At 33.0% G+C, this 26773-nt stretch overlaps 1 protein-coding gene across 2 annotated transcripts in view; it reads right to left on the reverse strand.

Annotated features, from left to right (window-relative positions):
• Nucleotides 1-26773, reverse strand: part of LOC118206091 (uncharacterized) — a 167196-nt gene that overhangs the window by 20608 nt on the left and 119815 nt on the right. For both annotated transcript variants that reach the window (XM_085811479.1, XM_085811480.1), the window contains exons 10-14: nucleotides 25955-26105; nucleotides 16340-16401; nucleotides 8559-8627; nucleotides 927-948; nucleotides 730-822 (exon numbers count right to left, since the gene is read on the reverse strand). In XM_085811479.1, the coding sequence (XP_085667605.1) occupies nucleotides 730-822; nucleotides 927-948; nucleotides 8559-8627; nucleotides 16340-16401; nucleotides 25955-26105 (397 nt within the window). The remainder of the gene's footprint in view (nucleotides 1-729; nucleotides 823-926; nucleotides 949-8558; nucleotides 8628-16339; nucleotides 16402-25954; nucleotides 26106-26773) is intronic.

Genomic DNA, 26773 nt, shown 5'->3' on the forward strand with positions numbered 1-26773 from the left:
ACACCAGAAGACAGTAGATAATGAAATGCCCTCTTAAAATTCGTTGTGGCAATACTATAATTGGCATAATGTATGATATTTTCACAGCAAAACCTTTCAAGTGTTTTCTCTAACACAATAACTTAAACAATACAATTAGCCACTGCCAAGTCTTCTGAGCTGCCCTTCTATACTATCTAAATGTAGGATTTTCTAAGGAAAATTGCTATGTATTCATGAAACACACACAGAAAAAGATGAAACCATCCATGAAGCCAGTTTGTTTGCCTGGACTCAGGCTGAAGCACCAGCTTTCAACAATCATAACTGCTCAGCAAGTGGTAGGGCTGCTACCCTCCAGAGATGTCATAACATATTTTAATATCCTTGATTTGATACTCTAAAATAGCTAGAGTTTTTGATAGGTGCTGCACCTTACATTCCTTGCTAGTAACATACAGAGGACTTAGTAATTGTTACAGAATAATTGTTACAATATTGTTACAGGATCCATAACAACCTTCAGTTAAATCAAAATATTTTTTCATTACATTATAAATCAGTGCAAGATATCCTTATTTCACTTACTCTTACATATATTCACTACAAAATTTTATTACATTTTGGGCCAAAACTCTTTTCTCCTCCACCTTGAACAAAAACTAAAAATTCTGAGAAAAGGTAATTTTTTCACAAAACAAAGTTTGAAAATGCATTCTTAGAGATTTGAAGGGATTAATAAAAACTTACCAACAATTGGTTCATCAATTTTTGCTAAAGAACTCATCAATTTTGCAGGTTTACTAGAAATTTTAGTCTGTTCACTGCTCTTCTGAGCTGGACCTTGAAAAAGGAGATGTTGAAATTTCATACAGAATGAATTCAGATAAAAATTACTTCTTCAAAAGTGAAGGAAAACAAAAGTTTATAGGAAATAAAATACTTACTCATAGCTTGCTTTCTCATGTTCTAAAAAGAAATAAGAAATTTCACAATCAAATATACAAATACACACATCACATAAATAAATGAATACCTGTTACAATAGAGAACAGTGTATTTCATTCTCTATGTCAGAAAACAAGGAACAAAGTACAACCATCTTTATTGAAAGTGGTGATGATTTTAGCATAATTTTATAATGTAAATATATGCACTAAAACATTTTTGCAAAGTTTGCGTGTGAGACAGAAAAATTGCAAATAAATAAAATGCAGAAGTTTTAGATAATTTTTCATATTTCTCAAGTCATTTTCCCCAAAATAGGCTACTAATGACTATAATCGGTTCAGAGTTTTCTGAATAATAAAATAGGGCAGTTAAAATACACAATTTTTTTTATAGAACTTTATGAAAAATATGTGATTGTTAAGATTTCACAGAAAAAAATAAACATCAACAAAAATACTTTTTTTAATCACCAAATTCACATCCAAATATTTTGCAATAAGAATTTCACTAGAAAATAATATGAAAGGTGACAGAAAACTATTAAAATTAAAAGCATTTTAATGCATAAAAGAGTTTTCACAGAAATAATACCCAATAATTAATAAACTATTAGACAAAGTACATGTCAACATTTGTTAATAATATTTTGATTAGCTTGCCTATTTTTAACAGTCCCTTCCTAAATTTAAATCGTATAAAGTTAAAAATGAGCTTTTGAATTAGTAATGAACAAATAATTTATGATAACACAATGATTTTTATTCATAAAATTGCTTTCTTTATCAAAAATAGTTTCCCTGATAATAAAAAAAAAGGGGGGGACATGATATTGAAACAAAGTAAACATTTTCTTGCACAGCACTATAGGTCAAATGAGAAAAAGAGGCCTACTTAATAAAAATCTGAAAAATATTTTACATTTGCAGTTATCAGCAGCAGCATGATCTCTACACAAAGAGATTTAAAAATTTTTAGGAACAAGTTTACTTTTACATTTTGGTAGGTTAAGTTTTATTTGGGATCTTTTGTAAAAGAATCCAGTTTTATTCATGATAAATGCAGACAGGAGGTTGATGTATGCATTCATAAAAAACTGAACTACAGACAGTTGACATGCAAATGTTATCAGAAGATATCTGCAAATGATGATAATTTCAGCACAAATAATGATATAGGGCTTGTTCAAAGCATATGACAAGAATGTGCCTGCAATTATTTAAAAGGACTAATTATCTCATTCATGGCAAAGTTTAATACCAACTTTGTGCTTTACTGCATATTGTATACAAAGATGCTTCGAAATGCACTCAACTACACTAACAACTGCTGGATTTAAAGAGTAGCAGCACCATGGGCCTAACAGAAGAGAGATGCTAATTCAGAAGTCAAACAAAAAAAATTTTGCAGCTGAGGATAGTAGTTCGGTAAAACCATCGAAACTAGTCCTGTGAAAATTTTGTAAATATAATGCTGATTTTTGTTGTTTGACTTCTGAATTAGTATTTATTCGGCATGTTATTGTGTCTTCAGAAGAGAGATGTTTAGTAGATATTTCAGCCACCATCTTTGTTTGAGTAATAAGATACTCAGCAATACTTAATGCAATACTCAGTGTTGGTAAAAGTAGAATACAGAAATAATATGAAAGGTGACAGAAAACTACCAACACAAGAGGCTCAGAACTTCTTGACGCACATATGCACAAAGAGGATTCTCGAATTAGAACATAAACTGTCATTCATCTGCAGTCATTTATCACCATATATCATTTATAATCGCAGAATATCAAAGAATCCTATGTGGAAACAATTAGCAGAAGACTGAATTAAGCCTGCAATGCTCGCATAGCATATTGCTACTTTAAAGATCGCGTGGCATCTTACAAATCCCAAATATATTTTTGCTGTACTAAAATATATTTAGGTCTTTCAGTTCAAATTTATGAATGCACAGGGATTATTGAAGTAACACACATATATTTGTGATGTCATATTACAAATACACGTAACAAAACTTCAGTTTACAGCGATACTTACTTTTATTCAACTTGCGCAAATGCAAACGAAAAATACAAGAGAAATTGTCTCATTTAGTTAGTTGCACAAATTAGCAATCAGTGCATATTTGCTGAGTGTGTTCTAAACATAGAAATTTTTTACAACTGTGGCAGTTGTACTTGGTGTACCTGTTCTTGGAACGGCCACATTCATGACATCTCTGCCTTTTAGTAGCTTGAGCCTCTTCTGTAAGTTGAATTGTACCCTCATCTAAGAAAAGGCTTTGATTATCCTGCTTGAGGTTTCTAAGTAATGATGAACACTGAGAACGTTTTCACAAGGAATTAACAGCTAGATTACGACCCAGAAGTTTTAAAAACTCACTACGTCTGGTGCTGATTGATAAGTTATTTGCATTGATATATTATTTGAGCATTTATAGCTGCTACATTCATCATCATACTATAAAATATGACCATAGACCATCTGTTCGTTTTCCTGGCGACATTGTAAGTGCTACACAATTGGTCAACAGTATCAACTCCTGATTTAGTTGTATTATAAAAGGTTATTAATCTGTGGCTTGCTTTTTTCACATGATTCATCAATTGCATCATCATGATGCATAGTGGAGAGTATCAGAACCACCTTGTTTTTCCTTAGTTACATTTTTGAAGCAAAAAATTAGCTAAATCTAGCGATGTAAATCAGTTGTCTACAGTTATATTGTGACCTGTTTCTGAGATTACAGAACTCGGTCGTTTCACAACATCTGCTGGTTTGTTGCTAATTTCAAATGGACCAGAGGCTGCTTGCAGCACATATTTCTAGGTTTACAGTGTAGTACATCTTAGCATCTACTAATGCAAATAATTTTATCCCATACTTATTTGGTTTACTAGAGATGTACTACCAGAAGAAACATTTTCTCCTAAAAGCTTCTAACTTTTCATCAACTGTACAATACTTTCCAACTGAATAAGCATTCTTATAAATTTTCCACAAACGAAGAAAACACATAAGGCACTAAATTATCAGTTTTCTTCCTTATCTCTCGTGTGTCCTTATTGTCGAATCTCAAACAATATAAAAAGAACCTAAATCGTTTATCAGACATTATTAGACGGCATAGCTCAATACCCATTTTATCAGAGTGCCATATCTCCTTGGTATTTGCACGATTGCCTTTTCTAGAAGCACAAATGTATAATATGCCTAGAAGCGCTTTTACTTCAATTATGTCAGTCAAATGGGCATCCCTTTCCTGAGAATAATTTTCCTGTACTATGGATATCTTTTCATTTGTGAATTTAACTATATTAGATAGCATGCCATTGTCAAAAAAACATGCCCAACATTTCTCTGGCGTTTGAGCATTCTTCATGACACCTTTTACCCCTGGTTAATGAGTGACAATATTATGTCGCCGAGTGCGTATATTTTTACATAGGCAAACGTTTCACCATTTTGATGATTTATTCCAGCCTAGGAAATAATTATCCGCAATATAATCATCACTATCGCTATCAATAGAGTTTATTTCTTGCTCAGTGTCTGGGTTTTCTTCTCTTGTTTCCACTCTATCTTCTTCTGTATCACTATATTCATCAAACTCATCACCTGATTCATCTTCTTCCATCAATTTACATAATACTATTTCTCCATCACATTCATTTGCCATACTGAATTTTTTCTGAGAAGTCATCTTGACATTAAAGGTAAGATAATAAGTAATAAAAACAATTGTTGCCCATAAAAATTATAAATATAAGAAGAAATACATTCTTTTTACATTTAGAATTAAATATATTCAAAAACAATTTCTTTTACCTATCACTAAACTGGAAAAAAAAAAAAAAATACTATTACTAAGAACAGCTGTTGATAATAAAAATTAAAAATATTATAATATATAAATTTTAAAATACTTTACATATAGAATCAAAAACGGTCGCATGGCGTCTCCTAGACTCCAGCACAGCACATCGGCCTATAACCTGTTCCTCTCAGCATTAAAATGAAAATGGCATTGTTTCAATGATTTCTACTTATTTATATTAGTGGAGAGATAGGCAGATGGCAGCACAAGCTTGATTGCACATCCGTTTATAAAGCCATTAAAAAAAACATCCCTGGCATCTGTGGGAGCCACGCGAGCACTGCAGGGTTAAGCAATGATGTGCATTAAAATATGCTATTAATGACAGAGTTGTATGAACCAGTGTATCTGTCATTGTGAATAATGCCCAATAGCTAGCAACCATCAAATCTTGCTTTTTTCCTTACTCTTGATGATTTACACACACATACATGGAATAGGAGTAGCCAGGCTACCCGTACCACATTCGTTATGGAAAGGCACTTGCCATCACACCTGGCGAGATAATCAGATGAATTACCTCTTTGGGCAGCAGATCTCCTGTAGTTGCACTATAAGGCAACCTGATATCTTAAATACAATGAAAACATTATATAGCTGAGTGTACTGCTTATATGCTATTCAGAGAAACTAATGCTCAAACATACAGTTACAATTTTCTCAGCAATATCTGAAAATTTAATACCTTTCTGTAGCCATTTAGATACTAGCATATTCCAATAAATACAGGGTGTCCAAAAAGTCTTTCCCTGATTACATAAATTGATAACTCAGGCTAAAAGTAAGATACAAATATGAAACTTGTGTCGAATTGTTTACAAACTATCAAAATTTTTTTCTGTTTTAGGTTTGCAGTACGTATGTAGTGGATGAGGTGCAGTGCCCAAGAAGCCATGTTAACCAATCAGGAGAAGGCACAGTGTGTCCTGTGGTACCATGAGACACGATCATCAACCACAGTGCAGAGACACTTTCAGACAACATTTGGGAGGAATCCACCTGATGTCAAGAGCATTAAAGCCTTAAAGACTGGTATGAGAAGTTCAAGAACACAGGATCGGTTGCAGACCTTCCTAGGTCTGGTCGACCTAGAACCTCAGCAGACAGGGTGGAAGCTGTGAGGCAGTCTTTTCTGCGAAGTCCGAAGAAATCGGTGCGCAGGGCCTCACGTGAATTACAGATACCAAAAAGCTCTCTCCATGAACAAACATTTATTGTTTCGTGCATACAAAGTGCAAATCGTTCAGGCCTTGTTGCCTAATGACAGTACACGTCGATATGACTTTGCGGTCGAAATGCTATCACATATTGAGGACAATGATGGTTATCTCAGACGAATTGCCTTTTCTGACGAAGCGATCTTTTTTGTCAGTGGAGTAGTGAATCGCCATAATGTGTGCATTTGGGGTTCACAACCCCCTGGGGAGGGCATGGAGTGCACCAGAGGCAGTCCAAAGGTGAATGTTTGGTGCGCGCTATTGCACAATCGAATTATCGGGCCATTCTTTTCGCTGAGTCATCTGCAGTGTATCTGGACATGTTGCAACAGTATGCTGTTCCTCAGCTTACCCCGATGTCTCAGCAAGACGGTGCACCGCCTCATTGGGGTTTGGATGTCCGTGCCTATCTCGATATGACCTTTCCTGGGCGATGGATTGGTCGTGATGGGCCAATGGTTTGGCCTCCACGCTCTCCTGACATAACCCCATTACACTACTTTTTATGGGGTTATGTCAAGGACGAGGTCTACCGAACACATGTACCAGATCTTGAAACCCTGTGGCAGTGGATAACCACAGTCGTCTAATGTGTGGACGGAAATTGAATATCGCCTAGATGTGCTACGTGCTACCAAGGTGCTCATGTGGAAGTTTACTGATGTGTGAAAAAAACTTTGATAGTTTGTAAACAATTAGACACCAGTTTCATATTTGTATCTTACTTCTAGCCTGAGTTATCAATTTATGTAATCAGGGAAAGACTTTTCGGACACCCTGTATATCTAGAATAAGCTAATATGGTAATTGCAACCTTCTCAAAATACCACTGAATGAACCAACTAACTTCTAAGTTAGATGCAGAATCTCCTGAAGAACATAAGCAGCTGATTCTATGCCATGATTTATACCTTCTTGTACAGTTGCTAAAGGAGAATTCCTCATTTACTAAAATAAAATCTTACTGCAGCCATCATTTCTTAATAAATGTCTTTCTTCATCAAAATTCCAATCATATGCAGTATCTTCTGAAACAATGCATATAAATGATTGTACTGGTTTTTTAATGTGTAATAAATATTACCAACCACAATAGGACTATTACAAATACACACAGTGTCCAAAACAGCAAAATTCTTTACCTGACATTTAATTTCAAAACTGCTGTCCTAGACATACATTTCGAATCACAAAATGCTTTCAATGAGGCAAACATTCATGTTTTGGCATTTTTAACATTTTTTTATCACCCCAGACAAGATATCTTGTCAGCAAATCTTCCAAGAATATTTGCCGAGGTATTAACAACAAGATAAATCATTCTTTATAAAGTTTTTCTATATTACTGCAGTGTGACCAGCAACTTAGTTGTTAAATTTTAAGCACATTCCAGTCCATATAATTTTATCTGTACAAAATTTACAAAAAAAAAGGGGGGGTAAAATTTGACTCTAATATGAAAAAAAAAAATGACTGAGATATTTAATTTCAAAATTCACAATTTTTGATGTCATTTTCATTTATATTAAGGAGTCACTTCATAAATACAGTAGAATAATTCGAGGCTGAATTTTTTTCCCTGTTATATGCCATTCAATAATATTCTTCCGAGATATACTATATCTTTTAATTTATAATATTGTTACATTAGATATTAGATATGCTGAAAGGATTTTTATGCAAATATTTTAAAAGTTTGCAATGCTAAAAGCACATTATTAGCAGTCTCATGCAGTTTTACTATCTTAGAATTTAATAATTGTGAAAAAAATTAAATATAAACTTTTTTTATTTTTAATTAATGCAAATAATGTTAATAGAGTAAATATTGAAGCCTGACAGTGTTTTTTATAACACTATAAATTTCTGTGAAAAAAATCTCCATGTAAACATATATATATATATATATATATTCATTTATATTTTTCATGATAATCTGTATAGAAATGCTAGTCACTTAATCCATTAACCAGGGGAACACATAAAAAGTTATGTTTCTTAATTTTTACAAAATGAATGTTTTAAATTTTAAAATATCAATGGTTGCACAATTAAAGGGCTGGTAAAAACTTTTGTGAACACTATGTACATATATGACATATATGTTACAAAATACTTATCGTTACTGGTAATACATATCTTCAATGAAATTTACAAAAGCTTTCCTAAATACTTCTGTGGAAATGCTGTCATTTTGCTGGTACATCCCAATTTACTTGAACTGACGAAACCAACTATAGTTTACTTTTATAGTATATTACATCTTTAGAAAGACAATAATTATTTGAAAATTGCATTAAAATCTTGACAATTTTACTGTTTCATTTGAAGCTACAATTGTTATTTTCACAGCTTTCCTACATTTCTTATTCATAATAATCAGCCACATAGGCAGAGATCTTTTAACATATTCTATAATTTGTTTAAAAAAATTGAATTTGTCTTCCCTTAATAATGTTCAAATAATATTCACACACTTTTCCTGTAATTATTACACAAGTTTTTCAGTATTATTTCATTAATTAAAAAAATTACCTTTAAATGCCTTTTGCCCGTAATATGTGCTTGCCACATATTTTTATTATTCATATGTGCATCACACAACTAAGGGGAAAAAAACAAAGACGCAGAATCAGTAAAAATTTTGAAGGCATGTATACATAAGATAAAAATTTATGATATATCAATGTTCAGTAATTTCTTATGGCATACAAGTTAAAATAAACTTCCTACACAAACTGTTTAATAATAATTTAGATAAATAAGTACCAATATAACTAATATTGAATTTTATTGAAAACATTACATTAATAGTAATTATTACAACTGAAACCATTCAGAATATTTATATTAAATAAACAGCAATTATTATGAATAAAATCATTTATTATACCTCAAAATGAACATCTAAAGGCAGGAAAAACAAAATGTGTCTTAATTTCCATTAATTTTTTATTAACCTTTTTGCATACATAAGCATTCTTTAAAGTGTACTTTTTAAGACAAAACCACATACTGCCAAACTGCAGCTAAATTTCTATAGATATGAGCCAGATTGGATTATTAGACTATGTGAAAGCAACAACTGCTTGTGGGAAGAGCTGCCTCTAAAAAGAAATGTTAAGAGAAGCTGATTTATTTACATCAAGATATAAGAAAAACCCATGAAAATTTTATAGTTATCCTATTCAAAAATGGGCTTAGGTAAAAAAAGAATAGAGTTTTGTAACTCTAGTTGCTTGTGCCCTGGTTAATTTATAAAGGCAAGTTAAATATAAAATTAAGAGCATTTTGTTATTAATAGTTACACTGAAACTGAATTTTCAAACATTTCATTGCCATCAATTTTCACTGCCATATTCAAATACTGCGAAATGACATAGGTGACAAGTGATTTTAAACTTTGGTTAACAAATCTGTCGAATATGTGCATGCAGTTTTCAAGTTAATTTCTTCATGATATATTTTAAATTGAGCCATTAGCATTGGACCTTTCAATGGCCCGTCTTCGTTGCATATCTGTCTGACCATTCGATCATCATTTTGTTATGATCCGTCACTTTTAGCATAAAATTATTTTTCTGTTATTCATTGCTATTGGGGTGTCTGAAACCACAAAACATTCATAAAGTTCCTTTTTCTGTTATGTCATATACAGTTTGACTTTCCAGTGCCATACTCCTTGCATAATATTGAGATGGATATACATATATCCATTTTCTGCAGCAATTCCACTTTTCCTTTAATGGACATTGAAACATGCTTTTGCTTTGCAGATCCTGTTGCAACTCCAGAATTAAAAACTCTTTTTGACATTATTGAAAGTTCAAACTTTATTTTCATAAAATTGCTGTAATTATAACAGCCTGCAAAAAACAATAAGCTGGATCAAATCGAAAAGTTAAGGAACAGTGTAATCTGCTATAAACTGAAATTCTTTGGAATGAGTAAAGTATAATTTTAGCCTAGCTTAACAGTGTCTGCTATCCAGTATTGGCTATGTAGTATGAGATTGGCGACGAAGGACAAAATGTTCCGTTAAATTTATCTATCGCGCAGAGACAATTAAGTCTGAATTGTATTAATTTAGTTATTTATTATACTTACACCTAATTCTTGCACATGCTTAAGGCTTATCCAAGTCCTGAATAAATAAATTGTATACGTAAGATTACTAGAAATTTTGCTGCCTGATGCAGTCTCTGCAGGTCTTAAATTCTGCTACCAAGTTCTAAGTTTTTGCCACCCCTTAATTTTAGGTCCCAGTGCTTTCCCTAAATCTTAAAAAATTATTATCCTTTAATTTTGGTACTTTGTGCTTCTTTAAATTCCAAAAATTTTGTCTTTCCTAAATTCTGCCGCCCGGTGTGGCTATACGAGCTCTGATGCCGGTTCTGGACTTATGGAAATAAAAAAAAAAAAAAAAAAAAATTGGTTATTCTTACTTCAAATAGCCCTAAATGTAATCTTTGGGCCTACAAATATCATTAACAAAATCTATTTTCAGCATATGGAAAGAAATTTTTGTTACATTTTCCCTCATCAACACTTAGCGCATTTAATTTAAATCTGTAATCATTGTCAAGCGTAATGTCAACATAAAAGGTTTCCATACTCGTTATTATTCAATTACTAATATAAAAAAAAAAATGTAGGCATCATTGCTTGAGTCATTACTTAAGTTGTCATGTGTTGATAAACATACGGTGATGAAAGCAAAATATAATAAATAATGATTCACCAGGTTACCGTCAGGGATACAAAATATTAGTAGTTGTAAAATCAACAATGTTTCTAGGTAGAATGTTTTGGTTCGAGATGTATGCCAAGCAGATACACAGCTACGGAGCAAAATTATCGATCAAGCAAATTTCTGCTAAAATGATTGTTTCTTCATTAATGAGGTATTTTATTAAATGCCGAAATGAAATTAAGAATCGTGATTCTACACGTTTTCTTGCAGGGAAAAAATCAAATGCATATGCGTAAAGCATTAAAAAAATTTTTGTTGATGGCTTTAAGGTGCAGATTTTGGATCATTCAATGTCCGGATCTCGCACTTTATACTGTATACAATTCCAGAAACTGCTGTAAAACTTTAATTTTAATAAAGTGAATAAATCATTTTTAAAGTTTTAAGTGGTGGCAAGGAACTCCATTGTTAATGTTATCAGATTGTTTATGGCGTCGAAGCAATTTGAGTGAAGTTAATTCAGAAGACTTGAAAACTGAAAAGAAAACTACAGAGCAGTTTGCATGTAATGTCACACCAATACCAGAACCAGTTCTTGATATAGAAAAGTATAGCAAATTGTCAAGATTGTAGCAAATTACGGATAAAACACTTTATACATAATACGAGAAAACTTGGTGAAAAGAAAGAAGGTTTCTTAGCAACTTTAGAACTGTCAGAAGCAGAAATTTATTGGCCAAAAACTATCTAATCAAAATATTTTGAAGAAAGAAAGAAAGCAACTGCTTAATGATCAGCCAATAGCAAGGGTATCGAAACTTACCGAGTTCAATCCAGAATTAGATGAAAACAAACTGATATGCATAAAGACTGCAATTTTCAAAATGTGAATGAAAGAAAAACTCCCATGGTTAATTCCTGGAGGGAACAAGTATGCTAAACTCTTAATTATGGACGCACACAATAAGGTACTACATTCAGGAATAGCTGACGCACTGGCTGAACTAAGGAGCAAATTTTGGATTCTCAGAGGAAGGCAGAACATTAAAAATCTGTGCTCAATAAACGTTTAATATGTAGGCAATATAAGGTTCACCCTGCAGTGCAAGTCACAGCTCCGCTTCCAGCAGATCATGTTCAAGAATCTCCCCCATTCGATATGATTGGCATTGACTTTGCTGGCCCGTTGTTTACAATGAAAAACAAAGAAAAGCACTATATTTTATTATATACGTGTGCAGTTACAAGAGCCATTCATTTAGAACTAGTTCCTAATTTAAGTACAGAAACTTTCTTACTTGCATTTCGAAGATTCATTTCACGACGCAGAATATGTTCTACTATCTACTCCGATAACGTGAGAACTTTCAAAAGAGCTAATATAGAACTGAAGGAAATATGAAGAAAATTAACCATCAAGAAGTTAGAGGATTTTTCGGGAAAACTGGAATTCACTGGAAATTTATCGTTGAAAAAGGAGCCTGGTGGAGCGGCTTTTATGAACGTCTAGTGAAACAAGAAAATAATTGGGAAGTCATCTCTTTCAACCGAAGAACTGAGAACTGTCTTAACAGAAATAGAAGCCATGATAACTTCAAGACCGATTACCTATGTGTACAGTAATTCACAGGTGTTATCTCCTTTAAGTTCTTCACATTTTCTTGTAGGGAAATATTTGATTTTTTTACCACCGATAAAATATGATGCAAATGTTAGTGCAGATAGAAATAATATGATAAAACAATACAACTATCAACGAAATTTGTTAGATCATAACTGGAAAAGATGGAAAAGCGAATATTTGCTAAACTTAAAATCTGCAAACTGTATAACACCAACAAAGGTCACAGGAAACTTTAAGGTGAATGATGTAGTCTTGATCAAAGACAAGTTGCCTAGAAATATGCGGAACTTGGGCAAAATTGTGGAAATGTATACCGGACGCGATGATAAGATATGATCGTGCAGTGTAAAACTTAATCTGGTATTGTGAAACGACCAATACAACTTCTGTATCCATTGGAACTTAAAAAATAGACTATATATGCTGATAAAATACGACAATTTGAACTTCAACATTTCATTTAGAATTCTATATATTATTCTCATTATTATTAGTACAGTCAAAAGTCGTTAATTCGGACACCCATAATCCGGACCTCAAAGCTAAAAACTTTCTGCGCATGCGCCGCGTTGGCACATGCGCACAGGCGTTTTACACGTACACATAAGACCTTGACTACTGCGCATATGCATATGCGCAAGTGCAGAATACGTTTTCGCCTGCGCGTTTAATGTATAACGGACGGTGTAAGCTAAAATTATCTAATTATCTATTTCAGTTAATGTTAATGATTGCGTTGTTCCTTAATCTTCGAATTGGATCCCGCTTATTATTTTTTGCAGACTGTAAGAGCAATTTTATAAAAGTAAACTTGAACTTTCGACTATGTCAAATAGAATTTCCAATGCTGGAACTTCCAAAGGATCTACAAAACGAAAGTATGTTTCGATGTCCAACAAACAAAAAGTGGAATTGCTGCAAAAAATGGATAAAAACATGAAGAATGTGACAGAGAGGTTAGTGAAAACGAAAAAATTTCGTTTGACAAGTTAGTCGGTATTCTCGGCACAGCAATTAACGGGACTTGAACAGCGGAACTTTGTAACTGAACAAGAAATTATGTCTGTTTATAAAATTAAAGAGAAAGTATTATCACATAAAACGAAGCAACTTAAACTTACATTAAAAGAAATGTTTAATAAAGTAAACAAATAAATATTAAGCCTTTTTTTTTGATACCCTTTAGATCATAATTGTTCTTTATTTCATAAATTACGGTTTCATATTTTTAATTTTAGAATTTCTGCATGCCATCTTACGAGATTTAAACTGATGATCTATAATCCGGAATCGCCGAAGTCCCGACGAGTCCGAATTAACGACTTTTGACTGTATTATTAGTTATTGTTTGTCATATTAATTGCAGTATTGATAATTAATTATTATTGTAATTGATAAGTATGCATTGTATAATATTGATTAGTTAGATTTAATTGATGAACTTGCAGTTCATGGGGGGGGGGGCAGGATGTTAAAAATTGATAGCTCGTGCCGTTAGGTGGTGCTCTGAATGTCTTGTCTCTGTTGATATTCTGTAACTTTAGTTTGTTGGAAGATCGAAGGTGTTAAACCTAATAATGATGAAGGCATTTGCCTAATAATAATGCTTGTAACCAACGTATTATATTGTAAATAAAACATGTGTGTATTAATAAAGAAGCTGATTATCACTTACCTCTGGAATTAATGTTCTCTGATGGTAACAGTTATTACAAATGTCAAACCCCTCAAGCAATAGCGAAATGGAAGTTTACTGTACATATACAAAGAAGATAATTCTACAAGGTAATCAAAACAGTTTTTGCCATTTGTGATATGATACGGGAAGAGTGAATCCCCCCCCAAAAAATAGTTGCCAAACCTGGCGATGAAGTGGTTAGGATGGGAGTCCGGACACTAACCAAAAATATAAAAGCGCGTTGCATTGGTACTTCAAACATAACTTACACAGCAATTGATTGAAATGGATGTGTCAAAGGGGGCTCGTTCCAAGTCGTTTGCTGTAAAATTTTAAAGTGGGCCTTGTTAGCATCAGAATAAAGTCACCAAATTTTCTAGGCCTTTGGGGATGATGCCGTTAGCGAACAAACCACTAGGCAATGCTTCCAGAAGTTCAGGTCAAGGAATATGTCTCTTGGTGAAGCACCTCACAGTGGTCGTCCACAAGCGCTAGACGATGAGTCCCTGAGAGCAGCCATAGAGAATAGCAGTAGCCAAACGTGTGGTGAGCTTGTTACACACTTCTAGGTATCTGATGAAATGATCAGCCTCCAGTTGCCCTACATAGGAAAGGCGTACAAGCTGAGCAAGTGGGTACCTCACTCACTGTCCAATGCAAACAAGCAACAACGTGTCGTTGCCTGTTTGTCATTGCTTACTCGGCACCGCAATGCATCCGTATTTGATTGAGTACTCACCAGTGATGAAAAGTGGGTCCAGTATGACACACCAAGCATTTCAGACATTGGTTGTGACCACAGGAACCTGTGTCTCACACTGCGAGACCTTCTCTCCACCCATGCAAGATCATGCTATGTATCTGGTGGATTAGTCGCCAAGTGGCGCACTATGAGCTGCCAGTGGGCCAAACCATCACAGCAGGCCTGTAATCGTAGCAGTTGGAATGTGTGCATCTGATGCATAAAAAGCCAGCATTGGTTAATCGTAAGGGTGTACTCCTTCTGCATGACAATGCGAGGCTGCATGTGACTCAGGAGTCCAGAGACATCATCCAGCAACTGGGCTTGGTAGACAATACCCCCATCCACCATACTTCCCAGATCTCGCACCAACAGACTAGAACCTTTTCCATTCCCTTGACAGCCATCTTCATGAGAAATCCTTCAACAACCAGCTAGACCTCGAAAAGGCCCTCACGGACTTCTCTGACCGAGTGTTACCATGATCCTGTATATGAACAGCTAAAATATTTTCCCAATAAGCAATAAATGCACTACTCTTTTTTGATTACAAATTCTTCAACAGATAGACTTTATGCAGTTAATTTACATGGCTTTATAAATATTAAACATTGAATAAACTGACTTCTATAATAACTTTTAAATAAAAAAATAATAAATTTAAATTTTTGATTCTTAGAATTAAAAACTTCACAGTAAAATCTTAAAATATCAACAACATTTGGAATTACACTTTTTTTATATAAATTTAAATTAACAAATCAAAACCATCTTGGATAAATCTTAGATAACAGTTTTTAGATGAAATGATGAAAATACAAGTTCTCTGACTACCTGCAACTCCCCCTGCACCCCCGTCTGGAAACTATTTACAAAGCAATTGCACTATGCTGCCAAAAGTGGCAAAATGTCGAAGAGAGGAGGCCAAAAGAGGCAATGATGCTGCTAAAATATACTTTTATGGCAACACGGGTTATGCACACGTGCACAGCAGATGAGAGTTGATTTCTGCCTTCGAATTTGATGGCCATTTCTCTGACTAGTGTTTGTTTTTGTTGCATTTAATTATATTTTTTCTCCCTTGTATGGAATCATAATGGGAGAGTGAAATTTCCCACCTGATGAAAAAAGAAAGCATTGCATTTTTTTTTGAGAAATATGGTGTTTTGACCAACAATAGAGAATGCAAAATCTCATATGCCATGAAGGTGCACTACTTAAATAATTGAAATTTGTGCATGACGCCAAATTTGACCAATTCTCTAATGTTTTTTAAGTAAAAACAGATCACTGCGCACATGGGAAGAACAATGCCTCCTTCCAAAAAAAGAAGTGTTTCATTATGAATGCTTTTTGCATTTTTGATTTTTTACTTGGTTGATGTTTTATACAATTCTTAATGCACTGTTTTTGAAAAGGGCTACACGCTTCGCATCTTAGTTTGGTGAAAAATTAGTTGCTAACGGTTTGTGACTTTTCAGGAGGGAGATGCATATACTCAGCAAGTACCTAAATATATGAACTCAATAAGAATATTTTAATACAGAAATTTAATTTTTAGAATACAAAAATCACTAACTGCACAATAGAAATCTGGTCGAGATGGATCAATACCAGCTTCATCAATCATTTCATCATAACCTACAAGATATTTAAATAAGAAATTCATCAAGCACTGAATAAATTTGATTAGTTTATACTACATGTTAGGAAAAGATTCATTAATAATTATTTCTTACAAAACATAATTTAAAAGTTACATTACAAATGAAAGAGAAACAGCATATACTATTTTAAATATTGTAACACCAAATAAAAAACTGCTTTCAATTCCTCTCAATAATAATAATAATAATAAAAACATCATAATAATCAAGTCATTATTCAGTTTTAAGATTCTACAGCAAACAAAATTGATTCAGTTCCAGATCTTACAAAGTTCCAAACTAATAACATGCTATAAATATGCAAGATTTGTATAACAAAATAATTATGCTGCTTAATCTTCTACGTTAAGATCTGATTTCTGTATATATTAAAAATATATTTAATGTATGAAATAAATCTGAATTGGCAGATGCTAGAAACAAAAATCGAAAATTTGAACTCGGTACAAAATCAAAATTCATAAGTAACAACTAATAAAATCAATCAAGCAAATTTTCAGGACAAGTACAATGAAGATTATAATAAAGATTTAAAAATTGACTAAATACATCAAGATTGGAAAGGTGAGAAATGTAATGCAAGACTTCTTTTGCTATTGAAATACAGAACATTCCAGTGAAATCTATTGCATAGATAGTTTTCTTTTTGAGGTTTGTCTGAAAAAAGCAGCAACAATACCAGGGATGGCCAACACATGGCTCTTTGAAAGATTATTTGTGGCTCTCGATAAATGTACCCAAGTTCCCTTTTCATTTTTGTGTTATATTTTAAAAAATTATTATCATTCCGTATGTGTTTCAAAATGTCTTTTAAATTACTGGCAACAAATATGAAAGACTAAGCGTAACGTTGTAACAAATTTCATTTCTGTCCAAGTTAAGAATAATATGCCTCATCGAAAACTGCACGAACAAACGTAAACAGTGGTGTAACAGTTCCATTCGTCGGATTTTCTTCCCCTTCGACTGCCTAGTGAATTATAAGAAGCATATGGGAGTCAAGGCCTTGTCTGGCCGATTGCTCCAAAACAATCTACGTAATCGACAGACTCAGATTAATTTTGAATTTGTAATCTTTCATTGTAACGGACAGTTGACATTGTGCTCTGCAGGAAACAATTTGTATCACTCTAGCTATGGATATAATTTGTAATCTGGAATTTTTGGTAAGTTAATTACAATTTGCTTCATATAATAACACGTTGTTATTGTTTTAATAACACAAAACTTGTATCTCTAAATGCATTTATTTATTTCCAGTTCTTTTAAAAATATGACAACAGAGAACGAAAATAAAAAAAGAAAATAGAATAATGTTCTAATAATGAGTGGGAGGAGAATTTCTTTTTTATTGACAATAACGAAAAAGCATTATGTGTTATTTATAATTCTACGGTCAAAAATTACATCGACATTATGAAAGCAGTCATCCTCAGGTTTCTAATCAATATCCACCAAATTAAGATCAGATAAATTTGCTTCTTTAAAATCAAGTTTAAATACACAACCGTCAATTTCGATTACCTTTAACAATCAAGCCAATAATGTGGCTGAAGACAGTTCTGTTATTACCTGGAACATTGCTCATGCAAAGTGCCCATATGGAGAGGGAGAGTTTATTAAAAAAAAACTTGGAAGATGTACTTAAAGTTTTAGATCCAAATAATACAGCATTGCCCAAAGTTGTTTCGCAAATTCCCAGCTCGAAACTTACAACCGAACGACACATAACTGCAATTAATACATCTCTTGAGTATAATTTAAAAAATTATTTGAAGAACTGTATTGCATTCAGCTTAGCCCTTGACGAATCAACAGATATTACAGATCTTCCACAATTGGCAGTTTTCATATGTTTTGTTTCACCTGACTTTGTTGTTAAAGAAGAATTATTAGATTTAGTTGCACTTCAAGAGTCAGCTTGCGGTGTCAATATTAAAAATGCATTAGATTGATTCCATAATGAAAACTTTTGATGTGCCGCTAAATAAACTTGTAAACATTGCAACTGATGGAGCTCCGGAAATGGTGGGTAAAAAAATAAGTCTTATTGGGCTTTTAAGAGATGATTCTCAAATTTCACAATTCATACCGATTCACTGCATAATTCACCGAGAACATCTCATTACAAAATATTTAAAATATCCTGATGTTATGAAAATAGTGTTACACATTGTAAATCACATTCGTACCAATGCAAAAAATCAACGGCAATTCAAAAATTTCCTTGAAGAATTAAAGGTCAAAAAACTTCCAAATGACATTAATTTCTTTTCCATTGTTAGATGGTTATCTAGCTACAACATATTAAATCAGTTTGTAGATTTGATCCGATAACTGTGTTTCTAAAAGAAAAGGAAATAACCTATTCAGAATTAGACAGTGACGAGTGGTTACAAGACTTAATGTTTTTAACTGATGTTATGGAACATTTGCAAACACTGAATTTACAATTGCAGAGGAAGGATAAAATATTTAGTTTTCAAACTAATACACAAACTAAATTACAACTTTTTCAAAAGGAGATTAAAAATAAAACATTTTAGCATTTTCCTTGTTCCAATATTAAACAAGAAAAACTCAACAAGTATATAAAAATGCTAGAAGGAATACTGACAGAATTCCAAAATAGATTTCAAGACTTTAAATATTTTAAATCATCTCTTGATTTTTTTCTGAATCCATTTGAAATTAACACAATTCAAGGTGAGTTTTCCATTTCCAATATAATTATGACCCAAAAAGCATCTGGAGAATTAGAATAGAGATGCAAGAAGATCAAGCTCTACAATTAAAATATAAGACAACGTTGACTACTGAATTTTGGAAATTTGTACCAGAATTAAAATATCCTGAATTAAAAAAGGCTGCTTGTCAAATTATTTCAATATTTGGAACAACGTACTTATGTGACTCATTTTATTCCACTTTAAAATTCATAAAATCCAAACACCAATCAGTATTAACTAACCAGCATCTCAAAGAATTACTGAGAAGTGCTGTCATCAATTATTCACTAAATTTTAAAGAATTATCGAGAGAAGTAAAATAAATGTGTTTAATTTTTAATATTTAAATTCAATACACATATTTTGGACTTTTATTTATGTTTTCAATAAACATAATTTCTGTAAAAAAAATTTTAATAACTTTTTTTGCATACCTTTTAAATATGTATTTAATTGCGGCTCGCAAAAAATTTCAAATTTTGAAAAATGGCTCGGACTATCAAGGAGCTTGGCGAACCCTGAACTACAAGAACTACATAGAGTCAAAAAGCAATATAAATACAATGAATGCATTCATTATACAGAGTATTTTTTTTAAAAGGAGGTTGGAGTTTATACCTTTAAATATTAATTTTAAAAATACACTTTGAATTTTAAAATTTAAAAATTATTTTTTTAATTAGACAAAAACATTATAATCTTGGAAAGTTAAAGAAACATTCAATTTGAAATTTAAGATAAAGAAAACAGTGTGCTACTATTAAATTTTAGAATGAAGTATTTAACAAATTGAATTAATAAAATTATACATAAAAATGTTACTCTTTAAATTATGAAAAACTGAAAAACAGAGATTGAAAAATGCATATTAATTATTCATATTTTAATGCTTCAAATCAACTCATCAGTGAGTAATAATTTAAAACATTAAAATTGAAAACACTTTTCATGCCTCTTGATTAGTTAAGTGCAAAAACAAAAATTATAAAATTGAAACAACAAATTATGCTCAAAATTCTAAACAAAAATAATTACCCCCTTCTCAAACAGCCAGAGCATTATCCCAATATTTCAGTTTTCGAAAACTTTAAAAATAAAAAATCACAAATAATTTACAATAATACAATAACAAATACAGTCTAAAATGAAAATTCTAGATTAAAATCCTGTCATTACACAAAAAAAAACCCTCCCCCCAAAAATTATAAAGCACAAATGAATCATAAAACTTATCAATTTTTCCATGTAATAATGTTTGCCATTTTGTCTGAAAGTACTTTAAAAACTTATATTTTAGTTGAGAAAATATAGCAAAAATTTTTAATTCAACACTCTATAAGAGTAAAATTCCCAAAAGGATTAAAATTAAATATAAAGGAAAACTTAACAAGGTTTTTTTGAATGTAGCAAAAATGATGTAAAACCCAGAATGTTTTTGATGAAAATGGTGAGGGTATATTTTGGCATTCAAACTGGGAAAGTGGTACCAGATGCAAGGTTATCATTTCTGGTTTTATTTATTTCACTAAAGAGAAAATCCGCCCAGGTCATACATATTGTTGCATTCAACGGGTTCGTGGATTTGAAGTACCGTATTTGCCAGCGTATAAGATGCACACCCGTTTTTTTATACCCATTTTTGAAGGATGAATCTTTATTAATGATCATTATAAAGAATTTACAGGATTTTAAATATAAAATAATACAAAGTAATACTTTCTGCAAATACCCAATCTATCTGGGAAAAATACCTTTCAATCTTCTTCGTCAAAACAGAGACACTCATCTTCAGAGCTAAATGAAGAGTCACTTGAAACCTCTTCTAAACCTCATACAACAAATTGTCCTCTGTACCATCTAGTGCATTACTAATGCCACACTTCTCAAATGATTTAACCACTATCTCTGCTTTCACAGCATCCCATGAAGCTTTGATCCATTCAAATACTTGCGAAATGCTAGGCCTCTTCCTTCTTGATGATGGTATAACCTCAAAATCTGAAGACTGCATTTAGCTGTTCCACTTCTCCTTCATAAATCTCTTAAATGATTTATTAATGCAGACATCTAAAGATTGAAGCTGACTAGTTAGGCCTCCTGGAATTACACCTAATCGAGTTTTCAATTCGTTGAGTTTTATTTTTTAACATTTTCTGCTCTGTGAGAACGAAAATGATCCCGTAATAGTAGAACAGGTTTCTTCAACAGTCCGCCAGGACGCCTTGACCAGATTTTATCTGTCCATAACTTTATTCCTCCTCCATCCATCCATCCATCTAGCCTTTTGTGTGAACATGTATAAGCACTCCTTTAGGCAATTTTTCTTTGGGTAGTGTCTTCCTTTTAAAAATCAATAGAGGAGACAATTTTGCCCCATCAGCACAGCAGGCTTAAACAACCATGTAGTGAGTTTTTTTGTGCTTTGAAGTTTTAACAGTAACACTTTTTGTAACTTTATAATTTACAATTTTGTTTGAGGGCACATCAAAAGTCAGAGGAACCATTATTTATGTTTCCTATTTGTGCAAGTTCAAAATTTTCTTGCTTTCATGCATTAATGATGAATCAATGAAATTCAATAATTTTTTCTTCATATTCGTCTGGCATCTTTTGTGATATTTTTGTTTTAGTCTGCATACCTAGCTGGTTTCTCTTCATGAATCTTGAACACCACGATGATAATCCAGTAAAATTGGCAATCTCTCTAACAGTCACCATCGCTTTCGCTTGGAAAAAAATCCTTTTTATAAAGACTGAAAGCCCAGCTTTTCTGCGGTCTAAAATCCAAGTATTCATCTCTGACTCAAGTTCAGGCCCTTGTGTAGTTCCATTCATAGGTTATGTTTACTGTCACTCGCTTTTTTTAGAGCCTCTTCCTGATTCTGCCAAGTTCTTATCATTTTCTCAGTTGGGGGTGACACGAAATGCCTCTCTGCAGCCCTGTTTCCATGTTCTTTAGTATACACAATCACATGTAGCTTGTATGCTATGTTATACCAACGCTGATGTTGTTTTTGAGCCATGACATGCTAACAAACTTAAGAAAACTGAACAGCAGAAATTTCACACACTTAAAAGTTGTTCAAAAAAATTGGACAGTTTAAATGAACCCAGCTGTTATTGTCGATGACAGTGCATGCACATTCACTGAACTTTACATAACTATAATATACCCACACTCCGCAAGGAAAAAAGAAAAAAAATTCATAACTCCGAATAGAGGAAATTTCCAGAAATTAATGTAAACAAAAATTGAGTATCGATGTATAAAACGCACCCTATTTATCAGACCTATTTTCAAAGAGAAAAAAAGTGCATCTTATATGCTGGAAAATACAGTAATTGACAATAACACTTGATAAATAATCAAAACTTCCCCCCCCTTTTTTTTTCTGCCACAGGACAATTCCAAAGTCATGTTTAGATTTATCAAAAAACTATGATAAACACACTAAAACAATCAGCAATACAGCCTTCAGATTTATAACGATGAATACAGCTTCAAAGCACTAGAGTACAGCTTTCGACTCAGTTGATTGATTGCTCTCAAGATAATCTCTGAGCTCAAGACACTCTACACTACTCTGTGTACAAGCAGGATATATATAGCTTTAACCTAACTTGAATGTTCCCGAGAAAAACCACTATGAATGCCTTCTAGAATGTTCTCCGTCTGTCTATAATATAACACAAATTTTGTCACCAAATATTGCCAAATGGGCAATTTAACGAAAATCTGGCAACCCTGCCTTTCCCTGCCATTTTCTGGCAATACTAATCCCGCTTTGAGGGAAACTATTGCACCACAGCTAGGCATTTCACAATACTTCTCCCTCCCGGGGACTGCACATTCCGGACAGAACAATATCCTAGGTTAGAAGCCAAATTCAGTACAAACAAAACGTAACAAAACAAACAAGGTTAATAAAGATAAAAGAAACAAATGTTTACACTATTATACAGAATCATTACTGGTGACGAGTTACATACTGCGTACATGCTCGATAGGATTTAGATTCGGAGACCTTGCTGGCCAATCCATGCGTTCAATATCCTCACTCTCCAACAGATCTTTGACAGTAACTCTGCGATGAGGTGGAGAATAGTTGTCCATGAAGAGGAACTGAGGACCCATAGCACCTCGGAAAAGATGCACGTAAGGAGGAAGAATCTCATTACAATAGCAGATGCTGGTGACTGAATCTTCTGGTAGGTGGGAAGGTCTGTACCAGCTATGAAGCATGATGCCTCTCCAAACAAGAACTCCACGACCTCCAAACTGGTCTCTTGATGATGTTGGAGGGGTTTGGGCATGTTCGTCTGCCTTCTCCAGATATGCAAGTGCCTAAAATCGCTACTCAGACTAAATCTGCTCTCATCCTTAAAGAGTACTCAATCCCACCGATTATCTTTCAAATTCTGGTGTTCTTTGAACCACATAAAATGCCTTCTCCAATGAGCAGATGTTAATGGATACACTTTAAAGGTTGTTATACAAACAGATCACAACTGTGCAGCCTCCTGGGCCATGGTAAAACATGATATCATTGTCCAATTGCCTGTTCCATGTGTCTTAAGATTGATCTTGCCATCTGCCACCTATTGCTTTTTGCCTGTAATGCAATATACCGGTCGTCTGCTGCTGTGGTTGCTCATAGATGACCACTGCTGAACTGTTTCTTTAGTTTGAAATGCTCTCCAAAGTCATAAAACGATGCTGTGTGCAATCCCAAACTCTGCAGCCACACTTTTTACCCTTCGACCTTCCTCAGCCTTTAAAACGATTCAACCTTTGCAATGACAATAAAAATCACCCAGATATCATCTAACAGATTGATTGTTCAACATTTAACACAGCAACTCAACATTGTTTAAAATGATATACACCATGCAATAGCTTCCCAGAAATAGAGCTCACGCTGCCAACAATCTTTATACCCTTTCGAACACTCCCCTCATTATGTCTTGCTGCATTATATGTGCATGTGCTACTGTACCTGACCCTAGTCAATCTCCTGATTGTCTTACAGTCTGCTTTGCCTCTTTGTTCCACCAATAAGCTATTTTTCAACTCCGTTCTTAATCTTTGCACACCAATGTACACACAAACACATTTTTAAGGAAATAAAGCCCATACTTTAAAAACCAGGTATAAAGTAAAATTAATAATATTTTATACTCCACAAAGAATACTTAAAGACCTAACAACAGAAAGACTAGCATATTAGCCTGATTTACAGGAAAACAGTTAATTAATTTATTTTATGACAAAGCATGCAAGGGACTAGCTTAGGATGGATGCCAAATGGCCTGTATTGATACTATAAGTAACTCCTCCCCAAAAAAAGCCAACCAAGTTGTGGGGAATTAAACATCAAGTCACTGAAAATACAAGTGATGGAAAGTATATGAGGATAAGTAGGAGCCTCTTTTAAACTCCCTTTCATATTACTTATCATATATCTCATTATAAGCACATAAAATATCTTTCAAATGTGTCTTTAATTTCTATGACTTTTCAAAATAAGTCATATTCTTAAAATTTTCATTTTCTGAAAATTTGACTACTGAGGAATGCACTAAACAGCATGTAACAGTATATATATACACTCTGTCACAATATATATATATATATATATATATTCACTTGGCAGAAATCGAGCCAAAAGCATGAAAATTGGCTGGAATGCAGTCTGGTAAGAGGCAATGATTTAAATTTCAATGCAAATGAGACAAGGATAAGTGTGCTATGATGTATGAGATTCACAGCTGGGAGAGTTTAGAAGCATGATTGCTTGTTCCATAAGGCTATTTAAATAAATCTGTCAATTTGGATGGATGGTACTGTGACTAGAGATGCCTCTGAGATGTAACCGCCGGCACTCCGAGCAGTTACTGGACTTTGAGAAGAAACACATAGAAAACAGGTTGGTTGAATAGGTGTATTGGCTGCCTCCTCAGTCACAGCAATATTAGTAGCTGCTCGGTGTTGGCGACAATGGATCACGGAAAGGAAAGCCTACTGTAGCGGAGAGTCAGGGCGTCCAAGGAACATAAATGAGCATTGTGTAATCATAATAGTGGCCACTTCCGCACTAACTGTGTTGCTAGCATCAATTATGTCTCATTTTGCCTTCGAACATCAGAAGAATTAGTAATGGAAATAAGTGTAATCAATCCCTCAATGAAACATCTCATTATAACACAAACAGTTTATTTACATATGCAATAAAGTTACAGTTCTAGTTTAAACATATCAAAATATAAATTACGTAAGATAATACTCATTAATTTCTCAAAATACATGTGAAATGCAACTCGAAGCCATTTTTCTCCTTTTCTCATAAAAAGAACGTGTTCAAAACGAAAATATAAACAACTCCACGGTTGGCATACGTAACTTTCTAAATTACATAAACAAAGATAATATTAGATAGAGGTTCAGCCTGAGAGATTATGTGCTGTCATTCTAGTAATATCATGAAAAATACTGGTCTTCTTAAAATCATTTAAAATAATCAAGGATGGACAGGAAAGTAACTACAACAAGCTGTTGCCAATTCTTAAAAGTCGAATTAAGAGTTCAAATCTATGTGGTCTTTACAACTACGTTTCTATTCTATTACAGACTGTTATTACCCTTTTGAAAAACAAGAAGTATCAGTATTTAATATTACTATGTACATTATACAACAAATTATAAATGATAAATTTTAAAAAAATACACAAAAGATGTATGTAAGTGAAACATATTTGTATGCAAATTAAAAAATTCCTTTACAAAGTTGTTAAACATACTTGGTTCAGTTTCCTGCAATTCTTCTTCTACACGAACGACTCCTCTTCCGTGGATGTGTTCAATTCTTTCGAGTGCCTCCCTTAAAACTTCCTCAACATGAGAGCGTTTTCGGTCCTTGAGTCTTCTATATGTAGAATATTCATAGCGTTCCTATAAAAATTTTAGAAATGAGATGAGATTCAAAATTCTATATATGGCTTACACAAAAACATAGACTAATCACGAAAAGTAGAATTACGATAATAAGTGATTGCTTAATCCATTGTTTTTTGAAGTAAAAAAACAAGTTTGATTTTTCAAAAAATTCAATATGGCAGATTTCATGGTAATATTTACACAGAAATTTCTTAAAAAATTAATGCTATATTTACAAGATTCTACAGCGCTTCCTTTATAATAAACATGAGTTTTTTTGTTTCGGATAAATTCCTATTTTTGATGGATATTCCACTATCTTTTTTAATTAATTTTCAGTTTATGTATTTGATATGGGCAAAAAATTTCGTTGTCCGTAGCTTTACAGACACTATTTTGCATCTTAAAAATGCACTTCTGAGTCTCATGCAAACAAAACGGGGGGTAGCAAAGAGAAAAGGATTAAAGGACAGAAATTTTGTTTTAATGAATCAAAAAGTTTAATTCTAGCATATTTTGTTAACTACCAGTAGCCTTATTAACCAACTGTCTATTTGTTTAATATAACAGCAAAATTAGAACTGAGATACAAAATCTTATAGCTGAATTTTCAAAAATAATGTATTCATTTATTTTTTCTCTTGTTTAATGGCATAAACAAGGTACAAGGCATAAACAAGGTT

Source organism: Stegodyphus dumicola, chromosome 2 (genome assembly GCF_044657685.1).
Source record: "Stegodyphus dumicola isolate Sdum_Otavi_A_Nest chromosome 2, ASM4465768v1".
NCBI lineage: Eukaryota > Metazoa > Arthropoda > Arachnida > Araneae > Eresidae > Stegodyphus > Stegodyphus dumicola.